Below are 22,694 nucleotides of genomic sequence, written 5' to 3' on the forward strand. Positions count from 1 at the left end.
ATACCGTGAGCCTCCTAAAGGTAGGGAGGGTGTCTTCATCATTGTATGTCTTTCAAGTGCACAGTATTTACTGAGTGATTGCATGGAAAGCACCCATATGAAGTGAGAAATTAGGTGACCAGATTTTAACATTGGTAAAGCGGGACACCAGAGGGACACCACTGATAAAACTCATATCCTGGCCAAATAGTTTTTTAAAACGCCGCCGGACAAAATTGTTAAAAATCGGGACGTCTTGTCACCTAACCGCATTTCGGCTCATAAAGGATTATGCTCAAAGCATGTCGGGGAAGGCCGGAGAAGTCGAGAACATCTTAAGCAGTAAGCTGGAGCTTGAAAATGGGAGGGCTCCCTATTCCAAAGAACGAGACATACACCCGCAAGCGCGGGGAAGGTGGAAGAAGAATGCAACTTTTGAGGCCGCAATCTGCCCATGCGCTCGCCGTCTTCTCCCGTGCGCTTGCGCCGCTCACGGCGCCGGGAGGCTCTGCAGAAGAGGGTGGGGCCAAGGCTCGCGTTTTAGGATTGGACGGCGGAGGCCGAAACGGACGGCGCGGAAATGACGTCAGGGCGCGCACGCCCGGTCGGCCCCGCCGCGCGGTGGCTGCTGGGTGCCGCACGCCGTCCCTGCCCTGGCCTCGCCCCTTCTTGCTCCGGTTCCCGCCCCCTCGGCCGCTCCTCTCCCTGGCGTGACTAGGCACTGAGAGCCCCGGGAGCAGAGGCCGCGGTCGCCGCTCTTCAGTCCAGGCCTCGGCCTCCTCGAGTCCGCTCCTTGCTCTCCCGGATCTTTGCCCCTTCGGTTTCGAAGTCGGCGGCGTCGCGCCTGCCCTGACAGCCTTTCTGTGAGGATGGTGGGAGTGAAGCCGGTGGGGAGCGACCCGGATTTTCAGCCGGAGCTGAGCGGCGCGGGCTCCAGACTCGCGGTGGTCAAGTTCACGATGAGAGGGTGAGGCCCGGCGCGAGCCCCGTGGTTCCGCCCGCCCGTCTGTCTGTGTGTTCGCGGTTTCCTTTCACTCCCGCCTATTCGCGGGGTTCCTCCCATCCGGAATGTCCGGGCTGGCCGCAGCCCGGTACCCTGATCCCTGGGTTGGATCTCCGCTATGAGCGCCCCAATTCTTGCACTAAGGGGTCCCTGGCCGGCCGCAATCTCTAGCCCGAGATCACGGCTTGTCCCCTCTGAATTCTCGGATGAGCTCTGCCCAGGGGGATGGCCCGCCCCGTGCTTTCCTGAGAGACTCTCCCTTGCCGCCCTTAATCCGGTCAGGCCCCTGCTTTTCCGGGAGCTCGCTGTCACTTGCATCTGAAAACCCCAAACCAAACCCCCTGCCTTGGAGTTGATTTCCGACTCAAAGCGACCCGATCGCAGGGTGGAACCGCTAAACCGGGTTTCCAAGGCTGTGCAAACGGCCTCATCCCTTTCCCCTGGAGTGACCGGTGGGGTGGAATCGCCGACCTGTTGGAGCTTTAACCATTGCGCAACAGCGCTCCTCAGGCATCCAGATGCATAATTTACCAACCTCGGTGATTTCGTGTATCAGTTCTGTGAAGCCTTCGGGCGCTTAAGATGGGACTGCCCTACTCACCTAATTGTGGTTGGTCGGAGACGCAGTTAATGCATCCCAGTCAAGGTGATGTGGGCAGGGTCTGCCTTAGTTATATGGTACGCCTCTAACAGAACACTCATGTCGATGGCGTTAACAGACAGACATGCATTCTCTCCCAGTTTAGAAGAAGGCCAAGTTCAGGGTGCCAGCTTTAGGGAAAGGATTTCCTCCGTCTGACTTCTTGCAGGGAAGGCCCCTGACTCCTGTCAACATCTGTGGGCCTGCGGCTCCTTGGTGATCACCTTGTGTCTTGGTGTCAGTCTTCACCTGGGTCTAAGAAGTTCTTAGCCAGGAATCCGGGGTTCAGAGAACACTGAGGTTCCTTTTTCTCTGCTTGCTCACTCTTTTCTTTGGTTAGATGCCGGCCACACCTTTTACCTGTGTCTGACTGTCCAGCTTTAGCAGTTTTGTAATGTCTTGAAGGGGCCCAGGTGGCACAATCAGGTAAGCATTGGAGTGCTGACCGCAAGGGAGGCAGTTCAAACTGGCCAGCTGCTCTGAGTGACGAAGAGGAGGCGGTCTGTGTCAAAAAAGATTGCAATCGTGGAAAGCATGTGTAGGGTTGCTTTGAGTAGGAATGATTCGATTGTGATGTGTCCAGCTCTCTGATAGTGGTGCGGTGAGTCAACACTTGGTGTGAACTGAAAGGTTGGCAGCTTGAACTTAGCAGCCAGTTCCTTGGGGGAAAGAAGTGACCATCTGCTTCTGTGGAAATTCCAGCCTTGGACACCCAGTAAGGCAGGTCTGCTCTGTCCTTCAGGGTCCTTATAAGTTGGACACCACTTCATGGCACGAGGTTTTATTTGTAAATATATACTCCATAGAGGGGAATACCTGAGCCAATTATGTGCCTAAGCCAAAGTGAAAAGGGAAGAGATGATTTTGCTAAGGAGTCTCACTTTTAGTTCATTTTCCCAATTTTAGTTAACTGGAGCCTTTACAATTGTGCCCCTAAATGGTACTCATGCTCTTTTTCTTAGCAAAGGAGAGGGTGGTAGGGTAGGAAATACTTTGATTTAAGAAAGGAAAGTGGGGGGAACATGGTTACTTATGGAAGCAACTTTCTTGAGTGATTTGTCTTTAAAGCATAAACATAACTGCAGATGGGAAGGGTAAAGAGCCATGTTATTTTTGAAAACACAGTTTGATGGGATGAAAGTTGTATAAAATCTTATATCACATAAGCAAAGGGTTTGCAGTTATAGGAATTTTCCATTTAAAAACACTCCTGGGAGTTCCTATGACATCTCACCTGCTGGCTATAAATTTACTTTTCCCAGTACCCCTTTTGAATGCCAGCCATTACTTTGGGAGTTCCCAGAGTTTATCTCACTTCTGACGTGCTGACTACAAATCTGGGGGGTTTCCTACTCCTTCAGGATACAAGCTGCCTGTAAGCTCAGGGGTTTCATTTGCTCTCACTATGGACCTGTTCAGGCTTCCACTACCTTGAGTTTGATGATATATGTGTTAAGCCCAGTTAACTAGAGAAACAAATCCAGGGACACTCGTGTGTAAGAAAGAGCTTTATATCAAAAAGTAATTACATATTGAAAAAACATCTCAGCCCAGTCAAACTCAAATCCCAAAGTCCCTCTTCAGACTCACACAGCCACAGGCAATGATGCAGAATGCAGGAACATCACAGGCTGGGCATACAAAGTCCTGTGGAGTCAGTGGCCATGGCTCTGGCCACAATCAGGGTCAGCCAGCAGGAAGGTGTAGGTCAGAGAGGTGGACAGGGTTTCCAGGACGCTCCCTATATGAAGGCTATGCCCACAAGAGACACCATCAGGCTGTGACCTGATTGAGGATTGACAGGTTGGACTCCACCCCTATACTTTCATGTATCTTCAAATTGATCTGAAATTAGGTAACTACCACAGTATAAAATGACTCACAGGACTCATGGAAGGCACTGGATTTAACTAGTACAGTTTTATTGTAAAGGCCACAAATGAGCTGCATGGGTCAGGTCTGAAGTAGCTCTTAACACCGGCATCCCTCTCCATAGTGGGTGCTCCTGTGTACAACAGTGGAGCAATTATGTCCAAATCCTTTTCGGGGCCTTATATCATAGGCCTGGTTGATAGAAAAATGAGGTCTTTTTGACTTGATTGACTCTCACCCGAGTCACCTCATTAATATAGACCAGTGGTCTGCTGCACAAGACCTCTTGAGAGTATTGAAGAGCAAGGATGTTTCTTTGAGACCAAGGTGTGCCTGACACAAGCCATGGTATTCTCCACTGCGTCATATGAATGTGAAAGTTGGACTTGACTAAGGAAGACCACAGACGATATGCATTTGAATTGTGGAGCTGGAGAATATTGAAAGTGCCATGTACTGCTAAAAAAGACAAATAGATTTATATTGGAAGAAGTAAAGTCAGAATGCTTCTTTGCAGCAAAGGTGGCAAGACCTCGTCTTATATACTTTGGACATATTGTCAGGCTCTCAGCCCCTAGAACAGCGGTTCTCAACCTGTAGGTCTCAACCCCTTTGGAGGTCGAACAACCCTTTCACAGGGGTCACCCAATTAATAAGAGTAGCAGAATTACAGTTATGAAGAAGCAACAAAAATAACTATGGTTGGGGAGGGTCACCTCAACATGAGGAACCAGTATTAAAGGATCATGGTATTAGGAAGGTTGAGAACCACTGCCCTAGAGAAAGATATCATGGTTGGTAAAATGGAAAGGCAGTTGGACTGACACAGTCCTTGCATCAATGGGCTCAGGCATAGAGGCACTGTGAGGGTGGCACAGGACTGTGCAGATTTCATTCTGTTGTGCATAGGGTCGCTATGGGTTGGGGCCAACTCGATGGCACCTAACAAAACAACAACATGGTATAGTCCTCAGACTCTGCTGGGTCATCAAAGACACTTCAATGGCAGGGGGATCCAATATTTCACCTCCACATCTTGGGGACAGTCTTGTAAGAACCCTCTTAGAGTTAATGCCACTCTGCTTTAGATCCAGAGCACACTTTTCTTCAGCACCTCTTCCTTCCTCAGGTTGCTCCCACCTTTAGCTATTGCAAATATGCTGCAGTACAAGAATCAACTGGTGTACAAGAACCTGTTTGAATTTCTGCTTTCAGTGGCATGGAATTGCTGGATCATATATGTTAATTCTGTGTTTTTGAGGAACAGATTTACTCTTGTACTTCAGAGTGAGAAAAGCCAAACAGCTCATTTAAAATATCTGACCAATTCATTTGAATAGTTATAGTGTGAAAGTGTATAATATGTGCTTATTTTCTCTCCTATGATCTGTGACTTTTGACATTTGATTAAAGTTTAACCTACAATGGTGAACTAAAACTAACGAACCACCCAATGCTGCCCGCCCTGGTGGCTCAGTGGGGTAAGCATATGGGCTGCTAATTGGAACGTCAGTGGTTCAAGAACACCATCCAGTCTTTGGAAGAAAAGTGAGACAGTTTGTTTCCATAAAGATTTATAGCCTCAGAAAAATAAAATACTAAATTTTGAGTTCCTGAGTACAAAAAATATGTAAAATAGAATAATTCAAAACTATATACTCATAATATGTTGAAATTGTAATACATCAAATGTATTTCATGAAATAAAATACATTATTGAAATTAAAAAGAGATTTCCAGGCTCAGAAACCCTGTGGAGCAATTCTATTCTGTCTAATAAGATCTCTGTTAATCAGAATCAACTACACAGTAGTGGGTGTATAACTAACTTGTTGCCCTTGAGTTAATTTTGACTAGAGTGTCAGAGTACAACTGCCCCATAGGATTCTCAGTGGGTGATACATTTTGAAATATATTGCCAGGTCCCTTCCAAACACATGAATTATTTACACCACCCAGGGACTCCAGACAAAGTATCTCAGTAAGGCTAAATTATGAAAATAAGCTGTTACTTGCAAGGAAACTATCAATATAATTTGTTCAGTTATAAGTAATATACACTAGCTCAGATGTGATTGATCACTAGCTCAGATGTAAGACAGTGTAAGATATGACAATAATAATTTATAAATTATCAAGGTTCATGAGAGGGGGGAGGGGGAAAAATGAACTCTGGTGCCAGGGATTAAATGGAGAGCAAATGTTTTGAGAATGATGAGGGCAACAAATGTGCTTTACACAATAGATATTTGTATGGATTGGGATAAGAGCTGTATGAGTCCCCAATAAAATGATTACAAATAACTAGAAATATTTGGACAAACTAAGCATATAAGAAGTGTTGGATGCCATCAAGTTGGTTCCGTTTCATGGAGACCTTATGTACAACCAAGCGAAACTGCCTGGTCCTATGTCATGCTCACAATGCTTATGATATTGACTACCTATGTTTGCTTCGTTATGATTGTGTCCGGGCTGATTAAAGGAATGTTAGATCCAAAAATCTACTTTGAGAAGTTTAATATTTAAGAACTTAATAGTTATTTCCTTAGCTTTTAGGGATGAGGCTTATGGATGAAAATGCTGATTAAAAATGTTAAGACTAGAAAGAAAACTATCCTGATTTTGAGAGGAAGATGTTTTCATTTCATGCTTTAGAATTCTCTTTTCCAGTCTAATTCCTGTACTTTTATTGAGAGATAATATGTGTAGTGTACCGCCATAAATGTACAACTTAGTGCATACCATCATCAGCTTCTGGACAAGCTAGGGAACATTGCTAGCATCTAGAAATATTCCTCAGGCCTTCTTGCTGTCATTAACTCACAAGAGGAACCATTATCCTGATTTGGAATGTAAAAAAAAAATTGATCTATTTTTGAACTTCAAGTAAGTGATACCATATTGTGTATTCTTTTTTTTTTTTTCCTAGAGCCAGTACTGCCTGGCTCAATATTGTGTATTCTTGTGATGAACATCTTTCCTTAATTTTTATTTGTGAGATTCATCCATATTTTTTGCTGGAGGGTTTATGTCAATTATTCTTAGTGTTATATAGTATCATATTGTATGGTTAACTGAAATTTAGTTACCGCTTCTACTGATAGGAATTCAGGCATAGTTTCCAAGTGTTGACAGTTGGAAATATTGCTACTCTCAATATTTTTGTGAATGCCCCAAAGTGAATTTATTTGAGGGTGTACCCCCTCGCAAAAGAAAAATAAAAACTCCCCTGGGTAAAGGTTTTGTTTTTTTTAATAGTGCAAAGTATCTAAATAATTTATTTGAAGTGCTTTTAAAAAGGTACATTGACTACAACCCTACCTTATCTTTTTTTTTTTTTTTAAGGTTTATCTGTTCCAGAAAAATTTAAGGTAGTGAAGCTTTTACTCTTGTGCGCTGATGTGATTTTCTAACATGGAAATAGGTCATCATCAGAGCAAATTATTTTGTTGTCAAAATAGGAACAACATTGAGATTTTACAGATTAAGCTACTCAGGGGGTTGTGGGGACATAGAGATGGAGATGCTTGGTCCTCTTTTTGAATTAGCATGGAGGTTACTGATGCCCAAGAAATAAAGGTCTCAATTTCCTTAGGAAGAAAACGACATAAATCACGAAACTTTTAAAGTCCATGTATCTCTTGACTCCTTTGAAAGACCTTTCCTGTGATTTGTGATATTGAAAACCGCCTTCAGAAGTCGTCAGGATTCAGGGAGTCGTTCCACTGAGGTATTTCCCATAATCACTGAAGTATGCCACGGAAGAGTGTGCTCTTGGACCTTGTATTCATTTCTTTTTCTTTTTTTTTTTTAAGCAAATGGTCTTGCTTTCTGATTCGTTTTAATTTCAGAAATTACAGTAGACATTTCTTATTTTCAAGATCCATCCTTTACAGAGGAGACAAGGAATCAATGGAAGTTTGCCTTTAGGCTGTTTGGGGATTCCTGCTGACTAAGCAACATTTTTAGTTGAGAAAGGTGTTTCTTTGTTTTGTTTGTACTTTTTGAGGAAGAGAAAGTGGGTGTTGACCGTCCAGATGTAGGTGTTGTGAAGATCAAGGCAGGGCTCTTGCCCTTGGAACTAGACACCTTATGATTGTGGTTCGCAGAACTCAGAGCCCTCCTCCCTGGCGTCCTCAGAGGGGTTAGCCAGAAGAGTGCCAAGACTGCTCTGTAGGGAGGAGAGACACTTCTACTTTTACCTTGATCTTTAACTGTTCTGTTGCATGTCTTACAAGTCACCAACAATTTACTTTTGGCACCTTTGTACTTTTTCACAATATTTGGTTCTTTAAAAATGAGTGTATGCCTTTTTGCTTCTCGATTCAGAAGTTTCTGTATTTGGGTGTCAGTTTGGGCTTTGGCTTGAGTTATTTATCCAACACCAGCAACTGGAAACAGTATGGGCATGTTTCTTCAAAAGGGTTCTTAGTATAGGAGATAGCAGGCTTGGCCAAGATAGTACTTCTCTGTCATCATGGTCGGTGAGAAAAGGACACACCTGGTGGAGCTTTTGTAATATGCATCTGTCCCCCACCCCCCCCCTACCACCCGCTAAGGGAACATCCAGTAACTTGCTCTGAGTTAACACATCCAGTGGAGCTGCTGGGAAGATTATCTCTGTTCACAGTGAATTTTTCTGTAAAAGCAGCTTTGTTTGAACCTGGTTTTTTGTGACAGCCATTTTTAAAATTGTTTTCTGATTTATTAGGTTTTAAAGAAAAATAATTTTGGAGTTGTGTTTGGTGTTCACAAATCCTTTTCTTTTGAACTTCTATGAACTTTTTTTTTTCTGGTTGAATCTGATAAGGTGCCATGCCCTGGCCTCAAAGTTTGTTTTTGGTCTTCCCACAGGACTTCCTGGCTCTGCTCCCCGTGCTGTTCTATTGCATGCCCTTAGTGTTTAGCCTTGGTGTGGTGGGGTCAGATCTAGTGCAGTTCCTGAACTGTCTCAGTGTTGGCCCCCCCCCTAGAGCTGTGGGTCAGTGAGGGATGTTGTGTCTCATAGTGGGGCTGGCCATATGGTCCTCTGTATTGTGATAGCCGATTTAAGAGAACTGCTGGGGGTAAAATGCCACAGAAACTTGTGATGTTGAACAGTTTACAAGGGCAGCTATGGAAAGAACTCAAGTGTATGAGTGGTTTTCTCACTTCAAAAAAGGTGAAATATTGATTGATGACAAACCCGATTCTGGATGTCTGTCAACTTCCCAAATGGATGAAAATGTCAGCAAAATTCATGCACTTGTGCTTGAAGATCGACAATGGACCATTGATCGGGAAGTTATCTGGACTATTTTGTAGCTCTTTGGTTCAGCGAATTTTAACGGAAGATTTATGAATGAGAAGGATTGCTTGGAAATTGGTGCCTTGGGTTCTGACTGACCAGGAAAAAGCTCTGACTAGAAATAGGGTATGGTTTGAAAGACCACCACCCTCCGAAGCGACCCAGACTTTTTTCCCAAGATCATTACTGGTGATAAGACATGGTGCTATTTTTAGGACCTTGAAGCGAACATCAATCAAGCCAGTGGAAATGGCATTGTCACCTCGCCCCCTAAAAGCTCATCAGGTGAAATCAAAGATCAAGATGACGCTTTTAAATAATTTTTTTTGGATGAGAGGGCAATAGTGCATTTGGAATTTGTTCCACCTGGTCAGACTGTTAATCAAGCTTTCTAGTTGGAGGTTCTGAAAAGATTGGGTAACTGTGTGAGACAAAAAAAGGCCTGATTTATGGCACATGGGGGACTGGTTTTGCCACCATGACAATGCACCTGTTCACGCAGCTTTCTCGTGCCAGGTTTTAGGAAAAATTCAGCATGCCTCTCTTGCCCCGTGCACCTTACTCATCTGACCTCGCTCTGTGTGGCTTCTTTTTGTTTCCACGAATGAAGAGGGGATGTGAAAGGACAGTGATTTGATGATGTCCAAGAGGTGAAGAGAAAAACAAGGGAGGTGCTCACATCAGCCATCCAAACAGAAGACTTTGAAAAATGTTTCCAAGAACAGAATCTCAAATTTGACAAATGTATTAATTGTAATTGAGAGTACGTTAAAGGTGATAAGGTTGTTTTGTAAAAAAAATTAAATATATAGCTTTGGAGAAAATTCCAATTTTTGTATGTATGTGTGTGTTTGTGCACCCCTCATGTATAGATGTTTCTGTTGGGTTCATACCACAGGAATTAACTTACCATATATAGTCGAGTATAAGCCAACCCGAATATCAGCCGAGGCACCTAACTTTACCACAAAAACTTCATTAAAAATGTGCTGGAAAACTCAGCTTATACAAGAGTATATAATATGCAGTGCTGACTTAGAGGGCAGGCAGTATAGTATGTCTCCCTTTGTTAGCGAGACTACCAGTTTCCTTTTTTCCCCCTAATGTGGTTATACTAATTTGCAAGTCACAATCTTGGCTTGATACTTTCTTCTTTAAGTTCTTTGGATAGTCTTGGTTTTAATTTGCATACACCTGGTTCCCAATGATTTAATTATGCAGAACATCTTTTGTGTTTACTGACTTTGTATAATCTCATTTGTTAAGTGACTTCAAGAATTGGTTCTTTTTTCTTTTGCATGTCAGTCTTGTTCTGATTTCAGGAGTTGTTTATGCACTGAAGATGATGTGTTTTTTATGGGTCATGTTTTACAACTATATATATATATTTTCCCATTGTGTAAGTTGGTGTCTCTGCACTTGTTTTAATGGTCTCATTTGATGAAACAGGTCTTTGTATATTGCAATTTAGTGATTGTTTTCTTCCCCTTTGATACAGTTGTGTCTTGTGGTTATTCCAGTGTTTTGAAAATATTCACTATGTGAGGGGCTTCAAAAAGTTTGTGAAAAAATCCCATTATCTGTTAGTTCCTTTTTCCCAAGAACTTTTTTTCCCCAAGAACTTTATGAAGCTTCCTCTTCATATCCTTATTGTTTTACATGTAGAACAACACATCTTGAATTGGTTTATTGTAAAGTTGACCTAGCCTTTTTTATTGAAGAACCACCCATTTCCCATTGCACTGGTTTGTCACCTTTGTCATACGCCAGTACATGAGCTTGATGTATCTGGACTCTTCTTAATTCGTCAGTTTGCTTTTCTGTTTTGCTGTGTTAATATGTTCCTAATTAGTAAAACCTAATTCACCTACTCGACTCAGGGACATGGTTAGGTTCCAAAGATCTGGGTTTTATATTTTTAAAAAATCAGTGTTATGCAAAAATGGAGGAGGACCACAAAATGGAAAGTGGCTGCATCATTACATAACTGCTAAGTCACTGAGAACTTTGACCAGCCAAGTTGACTCAACTTTAACCCTCCCAGCCAACATTGCTCAGACCTCAGGATGCCTTACTGCTAGGTGTAAGTTGTTGGTGCAACAACTAGAGTTTTACTATTGTAAATGTGAAAGGTCAGATAATAAGTAGGCAGTGAGGAGTAAGTGTAATTATTCTTGATACCTAGCAATATAATTTGTTCCATTATAACCCTCCGAATGGCTTTATTATTTTTGTCATTCCCTGTAAATTTTAGAATAAACTTGTTGATTTCCACAAGAAAACCTGCACAGATTTCACATTGATTCTAAAGGTCAAATTGGGGGAAATTACTATCTTGATCATACTGAGTTTTCCAGTCCACAAGCTTGGATCTTAGATTCCTCCATTAGATCATCCTTAATAGGCCAGTGAGAACAAAGCTGGATGATTCAACACTATTAGATATTGAGACTTAACTGAAAGTTGTAATCATGAAGACGATGTATCTATACAGCTATAGATAAATAGTCTAATGCCAAGCTTATCAGGTTTGATTTTGTACTTTAGTTGAACAGTGGTACAGAGCATGAATTGGTATAATCTCAGGTTACTTACCAAGTGCCTTGCCTTACCTTTCTCACAGGTGTGGACCATGCTTAAGGATTGCTCCAGCATTCAGTTCTATGAGTAATAAGTATCCACAGGCCGTTTTCTTGGAAGTGGACGTACATCAGTGCCAGGTAAGGTGTGAGGGCTTTTTTCCTTTTGATTTATTTACAAATTAGTTGGAAATGTGGAATCAACATGATTTATCTCATGCACATAGCACTTAATTCTTTGTATCTCTCAAACATCATTTTCTACTTTTCCGCTAAATTCTATAAGGTGTTGCAGTAGCCCCACAGAACCACAGACAGTATTTATGATTAATGAAATTAATAGGTTGCAATGAGGTGAGAAATGCTAAATATACCATTGTTCAGTCAGGACATGTTACAAAGTTCTTTGAGGATTCCTAATAAATGCCCCAAAGGCATGCAACTCTGAGATAAACCGCACAAGCATAGGACGTCCCTTCGTTAGGCATTTTGCTTAAGTTCTGTGAATCAGTGAACCCAACGCCCTGAATTGAATGCCCAGAGATGCCCCACTCCATAAGCCAGATTCCTGCCCCCACACATTCTGCTCTCCTCGCTCTGGGCTGTGAGGTCCTCCACTCTTGTCTCATGCTCTGCCTTCTGGTTCTGCTGCTGCTCCTCTGATGACACAGCTGTCTTTTGGCTCCAGCTGTTTGGCTCTGTAGGGGATCTTTGGGTCCAGAGAACACACTTCATTCCTGGCTCTTTCTGGAAGTGAGATCCCTAGTTGTGAGATTCCCCCCTCCTCCTTTTCAGAGGGCTCATTTTAAACCCAGCAGGATGGCAATCCAGTGAAGCCTGTTGTTTATCATGGAGGAATCCTATCAATGGCTTCCCCTCCTCTTTACTCTGCCCCATGCAGGGAAAGGCCCTTTGGTGGGGGTCACAGAAACTCTGGCCAGAAGAGCTGCATTATGTAATTTACTGCCCTGCGCTTTGAAGTGATTATTTTATTATAAATGCCATGAGCCACTGTAGAAGGGCATTTCTATAGTTGATGATTAATTGCTTCAGATTGTTGTTGTATTAATGCCCTTTTGACATAAAATTAAGACAATGCTATTAAACAGGTTACTTAACAGTTCTGTTTTTAATAGTCTAATTAGCATATAATTCACAAACTATAGTTAAATGGCTCCATCATATTGAGAATTGTACAATGCAAGCAACACTCTGTGGCAGATGATCCAAACCGTCTGTCACAATTTGCGCTTGCTACAGCAAAAAAGTCTCACCTAGTCCGGTGTTCTTTCCTCAGTGAGACTAGCCGTTATAGAGACTTGAACAAGCATTTGGGAGGGGGGAAATTGTACAATCATCACAATAATCAATATTTAGAATTTTTTTTGCTCTTGTAATCACTGTTATTAGCTCCCTATTTCCCTACAACTTCCCCTGCCGTACCCCCGCGGAACCACTAATCCCATTATTGTCTGTAGATTCACCCATCTTGATTTCATATCTGACAGTTCTGTCTGAAACTTATTGTCAAATCTTGATTATGTATTCTACTGGGACATTGGCAGGGAATTATCCCTCATAGTCTAATTTGGACAAATCAGTTTGTAGTCTTCAAAGGTGCATTCTTAACAGAAACTTGGAAATGTTGATTTATTGTGACTGAACTCCACTGTCATGGGCATGTAGAGATGAGGCAGTTATTAATGGGGACATCTTATGGAGGGGAGGATTTCTTTTAATAAAACAGTCTTTAAGTTCTGACTAAGAAACAGCTTGGAGTTCCCCTGTCCCCGCCCTATGGTGAGGCTTTGTGTTAGTTACATTTCTGAATGCGAGACATACTGGAAATCGGTTGCAGTTAGTAGTGTGAGTATTTGGAGTAATATTTGTGTTATACATTTACTGTTAAAGATTTAGCACATCTCACTATTGGTTGTGTCTGATCTTGAAAGTGCTTTCTTGTAGAGCCCTGTTGCCCAGTATCATGGCCACTACCAGCACATGGTTACTGAGCACTTGAAATGCACCAAATCCAAGCTGGATGTGTGCTCTGAGTGTAAAATATGGCCCAGTTTGAAAACTCATTACAAAGGAAGAGATGAAAATACTTAATTTTATATTGATTATATCTAGAAATGATCATTTCTTAGGGATATTGAGTTAACATATATAGAGTTAAGATACACACTAAAATTGATTTCATGCATCTTTTCTTTTTATGGCTACTAAAACATTTTAAATGATATACATGATTTGTGTCTCCCATTGTAATTTGGCTGGAAAGGCTTTTTCACTTTTAAGGGTTCTGAGAAAAGGCATCCCTACATGTTGTTATGCTTTCTTTCTTTATACAGTGAAATATTTTTTCATAATATTTGAATATGCAAGGGTATACATTTACTTCATGATCTCATAATTGTTATGAAATGCTTAAACCAAGGTAACCACAACAATAAAATATTAATCCCTAAACACACTGCTATCAAGTTGTTTCAGCCTGGTAGCCACCCTATGGAAAAGACGAGAACTTCCCCAGTGGGTTTCTGAAACTATTTTTATAGGAGTAGAAAACCCCATCTTCATTGGAATGGCTGGCAGTGTGGCCCTGTAGCCCGTGCTTAGCATCTCAGTCTAACCCACTGGCGAACTTGCACACAGTAGTTAGCCTTGTAAAACTGCGGCCCTAGTGCCACACGTTAAAAAGGTGCTTAGAATGTGGTGGGTGGGGGGCCAGACGTCATTTCCGTAAGTGTAGAATTGGATGGAGGGTTGCGATTTGACCTTTCTTGGGCACATTTGCTCCTGTCCTTTAGAGGTATCTGACCTTTCCCATCAGTGATTTTTACTGATGATCTCTGTACCCATCTCGGTTGCTACCTTTGAGAAACGGCATACACTTAGTAGTGTGCCGTCTTGGGTTGTAAAGCACAGTTTCTACATGATGTGCACATTGGTCTACTGGGAGACACACTGGAGCTGATCAAAATGCAGGGCTGCTCTTAAGAGTGGGGGGCGACGGGTGTAGCTGTGCCCAAGGGGACCCCTTAGAATTGGCCTGTCGCTTCCTGAATGACAATTAGGATAGATGAGTTTCATATTTGTAGTTCCTCCTTGTCATATGTCACCTCCATAAAGATGTAGAATGAGTTCACGCTCTGTGTTCATTTATAACACCGTCTGACCTGCCGTGTCTAGGGGACAGCTGCCACCAACAATATATCTGCAACACCGACGTTTTTGTTTTTCCGAAACAAAGTGAGAATTGATCAGTATCAAGGAGCAGATGCTGTGGGCTTAGAGGAAAAAATTAAGCAGCATTTAGAAAATGACCCGGGAAGCAACGAGGACACAGATATCCCGAAAGGCTACGTATGTATGCTTATCACTGGAATCATTGCAGGGGGGTTTGCTTTTGTCGTTGTTCTCGGAAAACAGTACTTACTAAAACACTCTTTCTACCACAGGGCTGTGTTCTCCTATTTGATCTTGTACTAGTTCATATTTTCAATGTATTAGTTGATAAAGTTCATTAGTTGATTACTTGATTGAAAAAAAATCTTACGTATTATTATAGGCATTTAACAAATGCTTGTCTTCTACCCTTGAAGAATAAATATATTGCATATTCTCATGTATAAGCCAAGTTTTTTTTCCAGCACATTTTTAATGCAGTTTTTTGGGTAAAATTAGGTGCCTTGACTGATATTCGGGTCAGCTTATACTGGAGTATATATGGTACCTTGGACATTTTTCTCACTTTAAGTTTTAAGGATACATTTAAAGAATAGGTTTTGAAGCTACAGAATATGGATACCTGATAATGTAACTCATTTAGTAAAATTCATAAGTAATTTTTCATTGTAGCAGATTTGTTTGTACAAATTGGTAAATCTTTAAATATAAGTTTGACTTTTCTATTTAAAAGATTATTGTATACACAGATCAAAATATGGAGTTTTAAAAATTAGTGTCTTCAATCAAGAAAGGTAAAGCTAATATATGAAAGCACTTATATTACAAACGAGATGGATTTAGAAAGTTCATGGAAAAATGGAATTAAATGCTAATGAAATGTTTCCTGGAACTATTTGTAGTTCCTTTACACATTTAAGCAGATAAGTGCAATGGGTTTACAAGCTGAATAAAAAGAACGCTAGATAAATCTGAGCGATTCTTTCTTTGAAAGGGCTCAGAAAGTGTCCGTAGCCTGTGATACTGACATTGAAAAAAAATTAAGAGCCATCAAATCAATTCTGACTTACAGTCACCCTAGAAGGCAAATTAGAACTGCCTCTGTGGTTTTCTGAGGCTACAAATCTTCATTGGAACAGAGGCCCTTATCTTTATTCCAAGGAGTTAACAGTGGGTTCGAACTGCTGACCTTGACGTTAGCAGCCCAGCATGAAATTCATTACTCCATCAGGGTGCCAACCTTAAGTTAAGGAAGTACAATTAGAATTCACTGAAAATAGAACTTTTAATCAATCATTTTATCGAGGGCTTATTACAACTCTTAGCACAATTTATACACACATCCATTGTGTCAAGCACGTTTGTACATTTGTTGCTATCATTGTTCTCAAAACATTTTCTTTCTACTTGAGCCCTTGGTATCAGCTCCTCATTTTGAAAATATCACTTTTATATAAGAATTTGAAATTGTAGTATCTGGTTAGGAAATATTAATGTATTAGATGAGCCAGGGTTGTGACACCTTTTGGAAAATTTTGGAAATAATTTGACTTGTAAACTGCTGTGTTTACATCTTTGTATTTTTTTTCCTTTATTACTAAGGGCGTTTGCATGAAAAAGTCTTATGAGCGCAACAGTCCTGCTGCTTAGCCACAGGGATACTGCCTTACACATCAGCTAAGTGTGGGAGCAGTGGTTTGGCATCAGGTAGGAAATGAGCAGGATAAAATGAAGATTTAAGAACTAAATATTTAGTTTTCATGCAAATATTATGATAAAATGTGAAAAAGTTTTTAAAACATTTTCATTTTTTTCCATCAGGTGTCAGATCAAGGAATTAAAAGTTTTTACCCATTTGGGCTTTGGCAAGGTTAAACACTTAGGACTGCTTAACTTTTTCTCAAGAAAATCATTGTTTTTACAACACTGGCAGGAAAAGGCTTAACATGATCAAGAGTCTCTGAATAGAAATCTGTATCTTAAATAGGTGTAACTGTAGTCATCATAAAAATGTAGTCATGATTTTTTAGTAAAAAGATAGATTTCTTGGACTGGAAAGCTTCCTTCACGGTATGGTGCTCGGTGCAGTATGTGGAGTACTGGCCCGCCCAGCTAGTAGCACTACTGGCTGGTAGGAAAGGACGAAGAGAAAGAGGGACTGAAAAAGAAAGAAAGATTCTTCAGACCAAATAGCTTTAGTCCACTTTAATTTAAAAAGAGACCCGTGTATCTCTTTCAGGATGGGTTTGAGGCATTACTGTTGACCAGGGGTCCTCAAACGTTTTAAACGGGGGGCCAGTTCACTGTCCCTCAGACCCATTCAAGGGCCAGATTATAGTTTTAAAAAAACTATGAACAAATTCCTGTGGCTCTGTGTGTCACATGTCACATATTACTGAGTTTTGATAATTATGTGAGGATCTGCTTTTTAGAAGCCCTTATTTCTCGAATGTGCTCTAAGATATTGATGAATGAAATGCAAAGATGTCTGAAGTCTGGGCAAGTGTGAGGGAAGGGTAGGCGGTAGAGATGAAACGAGCGCCCACGCGTTGGACTGTAAGGAGCTGGATTGGTACATGTCTCCCTGGTGGTGTACATTCGCAAGTTACCATACTAATATATGAAGTCCTTACTTTTTTACTCATCTTAAATGTAAAATGTACTTGAGTGAAAATAAGTTCGAAGTCTGACTAAGAGGGGCGAAAGAAAACTTTCTTTGGAGGCAACAAATTTTAACCTGCGTGTTTTCTTAGACAACAACAAAATTTTTTGAAGTTTGAACTGATGTTTTATTTTCTTAGTTTCAAAGAAACAGTTTCTCATATCTTTACCAAGTGGATTAAGTTTAGTTTGTCTTGAATAATGAGTGATAGATCTTAGATACTCAGATGGCAGTAATTTTATACATGTGTTAGTAACCTTTAAAAGGCATAGAATTTTTGTTTTAAATTGCTTATTCTAGAGATAACTACACTTAAAGATTTTGTATCAAATCAAAATTCTTGCTAGAAGTCTTGACAGAGATTTCCCCCTCCCCCAGATGGATCTAATGCCCTTTATTAACAAAGCTGGCTGTGAGTGTCTTAATGAAAGTGATGAACATGGATTTGACAACTGTTTACGGAAAGACTTGTCATTTTTGGAATCCGACTGCGATGAACAGGTAATTGCTTAATGTTGGCTTGGAGGATTTATAACCTTGCTGTTCTCATAACCTTGTCATGGCCCCATTTCATTGTTTTTTTGTGTCTTTTCCAGATTACCACCTCTTCCTTTCATTTTTATAATCTTCAATTTCCATGTGTGGCTCTTTCAGCATGTATATGTGACTCTGCAATAGAATTGAAAAAGTGTAACGGACATTCTAATAATGGTGATTTCATTTGTCCATAAAAATACACATATGGCTCTTGAATAATTTTTATGTTATTGTGAAAGACTGGATTGGCTCTTCTGTCTCAAAAATTTGCAGACTCTTGGTGTAGACCATCTGCATTCACTGCAGTAGGGAGAATTGCAGAACTCTTGGATTGGCTTAAGGAGACTTGGTAGCAGAGAGGATTATTTGCTGGACAGCTAACTCCTAGGTTAGTAGTTCAAAACCACCAGCTGCTCTGAGTGAGAAAGACGAGGCCTTCTACTCCTCCAAAGATTTACAGCCTCCAGAACTCACAGCGGCAGTTCTACCCTGTCCTACAGGGTCTCTGTGCATCAGAATGGACTGAGTGGCCGTGCGTTTGGGCTGCTGAGATGAGCCTGTAGCCGCTCTTCTGCTCTCTCTTGACCTACCTTCCTCTGTGCTTTTCAGCCACCTAGATGAGTTTGTCTTTGGTAAAAATTAGATGGATACTCTGTATCTTCTAGCGCCTCACTTCCAAATAGGTTGACAGTAACTATGTGAAGCTAGTTTCTTTTTTGTTGTTTTTGAGAAAAGTCACAGCAAAATATGTCAGCACTTCTTACATGTACAATTGAGTGGCTTTGGACTTGTGATTTGAGTGGCATAAGCATTCTCGCCTTCCTTTCCTGAGTTGCTCCTCCCTTCTTAACATACAGTTGCTGCCCCTCTAGGTTCCGACCTGATCTTTTGAGTTGTCACTGTCACTTTAATCCCAGATAGATAGTTCTGAAAAGAGCACAGCGCTCAGGCGGACAGTTCCTTGACTAGTTAAGCTAGTCTTGTTTGATTGAAAGAAGACCTCAGGAGATCTTTTAGGTTTAAGGTTTAAAGATAACCTCAGGGTAGTCGTTTCCAGAACCCTTCCAGTCTCCCTGACTCAGGGTGCCTGGAGTCCATGGGAATTTTAAGTTCTGTTCCGCAATTTTCTCTCTCTTGATCTTGAGACTCTTGTGAAGAGTCTTTGATCAGGCGGTCCATAGTGATCACCAGGCACTGTGTCGTTCTGGTCTCGTGGCAGAAGATACAGTGGTCACGGAGGTCATTTAATCATGCATGCGCTCCTCTGTTCTGAACTCTCCACTGCTTACTGTCCCAGGCAACTAGACAGAAATGGTTATGCTTAAAGTGTGTAGGGAAATTATAAGCAGGAAATTTCATATGATTTGTTAGTAATTTTTCTTAAATGCTCCATGAAACCTTTGTGTTGGTGTTGCCTTCTTCTCATATAAGTTATATATTGTCCTAGAATGTCAGTCTAGTCAAACTGCTTTCAGTCTAACTAGTTGTCCATATTATATTTATTTTGTTAGAGGAGATAGATTTTTCTTTAGCTTCTGTTGATTTTAATTATTTTTAGACATTGTGAACACTCACGGTATCCAAGAAACTTTTTAAAAATGATGATGTAATCATTTTCTTTACAGCTACTTATTACCGTGGCATTCAATCAGCCTGTTAAGCTTTATTCCATGAAATTTCAAGGGCCAGATAATGGTGAGTAAGGGCAGTTTTTCTTTAAATTCCTGCTTTGTAGACCTGTTGACACATATTTAAGTCATTCTCAAAAATAGAGATAGCTATAGACCTTATTTTGGGAAAGAGTGAAATCATCACATCTTCCATTGTTTTTGGAACAAGCCAAGGATATAAATAGATGGGTAAATGATGTGGTATTATTAGGAGTGAAAGCAAGAAAGGGGGGAACTTTTTCTCTTTTCCATTTCCAGAATATTTTAAGAGATTGATTCCAGATTTTTTTCTATTATAGATGAAACTGAGGCTTGAACGTTTTATTTCTCAATTAATTGTTTCATCTTTCTTTCCGTGTACATTGTAATATTGTAAGCATGACTGCATAGACTTGGAATTTCTCTTTTTGGTAAAAAACGTCTTTGTTCACATGAACCCACTTTTTTTGTTGCTGTTAGGTTGTTTTTTTTTTTTTGAGGGATTAGGTTTTTTTCCTCGTTGATTAGTAGAATAGTGGGGGTCCTTTAATTGTTAGATGGCATTGTTATTATAAAGTTTTTATATATTGAACATATTTAATTACATAATTATATCTTCTGAACTATTTCCAAAGCTAATACTGTAGAAATGGATATTGGATCAATGTTTACTTTATTAATTAATTAATACTATTAAGTTCGTAATATTCCTTAGTCATCGACAAAATCTATATCCTTGATCGTCCTCGGAAATTAAGGAGACTAGCATTTGGTAACTGTTGGCTTGCTCAAAGTATGTCTTACTTTTTTAAATGGAATTTGGCATTCTGTCACTGACAGTGCTTTCCTCCTGAACTACATAATGTAGCAATGTTTAGCAACTGTAAAATGTGTAATTCAAATGTTACTTGTGAAATAACTACATACTGGCAAATATATAAACATATTGGGATATCTATCCCTTCTCTGCACCTCCACTCGTAGAACATTGACATTGGTATAGTTTTCGCAGTTGAGGGCAATGACTGCATTGTGTTTCCCGTTAATGTAGAACTTCGTATAGTGCTTGGCAGGTCTAGAAGGTACCAGTACTTGTCTGTTTAAAGAAGAAGAATGACTATTACAATACTGAATTGTTATTGTAAGTCCTACACTTGGCGCACCTTGCGTGCGTTTTTATCGGGTCTTTGTGCCAGTTAATTCCAATCTACTCCCACTGAGAATTTGCATTTCCACCTGAGTAACACTGAATCAGAATCTACCTTGTAACAAGATCCCCAGGTGGTTCTTTTTCTCTGTGTGCTTGTTTATTTATAATCCTTTTCTTTCTCTCTCTTTTTTTTTTTACAATCCTTGTCTTTGGTCCTTGTTTATTTGTAGTTAATTTTGTTGCAAATACACATAACAAAATATACACCAATTCAACAGTTTTTATGTGTACAAGACTACATTCTTCCATTTGTATAGCCGCTCTCCCCTCCTTTTTGTAGTTGTTCCTTCTCATGAATATAGCTTTTTTGTTAAACTTAACCTTTTCCTTGCTCTTTTGATATTGTGTATCATGTTAATTGTTTTTTCTAACATTGAACCATTCTGTACTCCTGGAGGAAACCCACTTGGTCACGGTGTGACTCTTAATATGCTGTTGGATTCTGTTCACAAGTCATATTGAGTGCTTTTGCAACTAGATTCATAAAGGAGACTGGCCTGCTGTTTTCTTTTGTGTGTGTTGTCTTTGGTTTGACAATCAAGATTATGTTTGCTTCCTAGAATTAACTAGGGCCCAGGTAATTCTTGTTAAAATGCAGATGTTCTGAATAAATACATCTGGGGTAGAAAAGAAAACTCATCAGGGGTTGAACCAGCTCAAAGCTTAATCAATGAGGGCAGTAGTGGGCGCTCTAATTGTTCCGTGGCATTACTCTGCGTTTCTATGTCGGTAAGTGCTTGTGTATTGTGTAAATACAGTGACAAAGCAAAATATTACATGCTTGTGGTTTTTAGTATTTCATCTTATTCTACCATTTTATAGGTCAGGGTCCTAAATATGTTAAAATTTTTATCAATCTACCCCGATCCATGGATTTTGAGGAGGCAGAAAGAAGTGAACCGACACAAGCTCTGGAACTAACAGAGGATGATATTAAAGAAGACGGTATTGTCCCACTTCGTTATGTTAAGTTTCAGAATGTTAACAGTGTAACTGTAAGTAGTATTTCATTCAGGTCTACTTAAAGGGCTTTGGGGTGACACTACTATCTTGAGTATCCTCTCACTGTTATTGTAGTGCTTCTAATAGTGACACTATGTGACAAGGTAGAACCCACCCGCTGTGGGTTTCCAAGACTAACTCTGTGGGAATAGGAAAACCTCATCTTTCTCGTGTGGAGCATCTGGTGGTTTCAAACTGCTGACCTTGAGGTTAGCCCAGTGCCTAACCAGGGCTTTCTAGAGCAGCGGTTCTCGACCTGTGGGTTGCGACCCCTTTGGGAGTGGAATGACCGTTTCACAGGGGTCACCTGATTCATAACAGTAACAAAATGAGAATTATAAAGTAGCAATGAAAATAATTTTATGGTTGGGTGAGTTAACACAACATAAGGAACCTGTAGTAAAGGGTCGCAGCATTAGAAAGGTTGAGAACCACTGCTCAGAAGTATCCTAAACTGATTATAAATAAGCCTTTAAAACAGTTATTTGTCCAGTCAGTTTGAAGTGTGTAAAAATATGTGATGGACTAATTACATTTTCTTTGTAATTTATCCATGTAACCTAAAGAAGAAAGAGAGGTTAATGTTTTTGTCCTTAAATATGTGAGCGTGTGTATGTGCATACATGTGTGCGCGTGTATCGCACACATACCCTCATAGGTATGTATTGGTATTGGTAGGTGGTGTAGAATCAGTTTCTATGCATACTGACTGCATGTGGCAGAGTAGACCATCCCCATGGCTATGTATACCCTTTATAGAATCAAATTGCCAGGTTTGCCCTCCTATAAAGTCTTTAGGTAGATTCAGACGACTAACCTTTTGATTAGCAGCTGAGTGCTTAACTGTATGTGCCATTAGGGTTCTGTCTGTGTGCTAGTTCATAGACACATACACCCACATATATATAACCACATTTGTTCACAGTTTGTTCTAGAACATGTATACGTAAATGACTACATTTGTGGTTTATTCTTTATCCCCAGTCACGTGGTGATGATACATTTGTGAAGCCCTATTTACTTTTTTTTAACCCATTATATTTTATTGTATTTCATAAGTGAACAAAAGAAAAAATATT

General features: G+C 40.4%; 1 protein-coding gene, 1 non-coding gene and 1 pseudogene across 2 annotated transcripts in view; 2 read left to right on the top strand and 1 right to left on the bottom strand.

Annotated features, from left to right (window-relative positions):
• Positions 1 to 655: 655 nt before the first annotated feature.
• TXNL1 (thioredoxin like 1) overlaps positions 656 to 22,694 on the top strand; it is a 29,395-nt gene continuing 7,356 nt past the window's right edge. The window contains exons 1-6 of the mRNA XM_075532931.1: positions 656 to 946; positions 11,408 to 11,504; positions 14,559 to 14,732; positions 17,596 to 17,718; positions 19,380 to 19,449; positions 21,436 to 21,608. Coding sequence (XP_075389046.1) covers positions 849 to 946; positions 11,408 to 11,504; positions 14,559 to 14,732; positions 17,596 to 17,718; positions 19,380 to 19,449; positions 21,436 to 21,608 — 735 coding nt within the window. The 5' untranslated portion in view covers positions 656 to 848. The remainder of the gene's footprint in view (positions 947 to 11,407; positions 11,505 to 14,558; positions 14,733 to 17,595; positions 17,719 to 19,379; positions 19,450 to 21,435; positions 21,609 to 22,694) is intronic.
• On the bottom strand, positions 7,407 to 10,670 carry LOC142428028 (UPF0711 protein C18orf21 homolog pseudogene; annotated as a pseudogene).
• LOC142428408 (small nucleolar RNA SNORA28) lies at positions 12,566 to 12,691 on the top strand. The gene has a single exon (XR_012780313.1). It is a non-coding gene; the product is annotated as a small nucleolar RNA SNORA28 (small nucleolar RNA).

Source organism: Tenrec ecaudatus, chromosome 15 (assembly GCF_050624435.1).
Source record: "Tenrec ecaudatus isolate mTenEca1 chromosome 15, mTenEca1.hap1, whole genome shotgun sequence".
NCBI classification, from domain to species: Eukaryota; Metazoa; Chordata; class Mammalia; order Afrosoricida; family Tenrecidae; genus Tenrec; species Tenrec ecaudatus.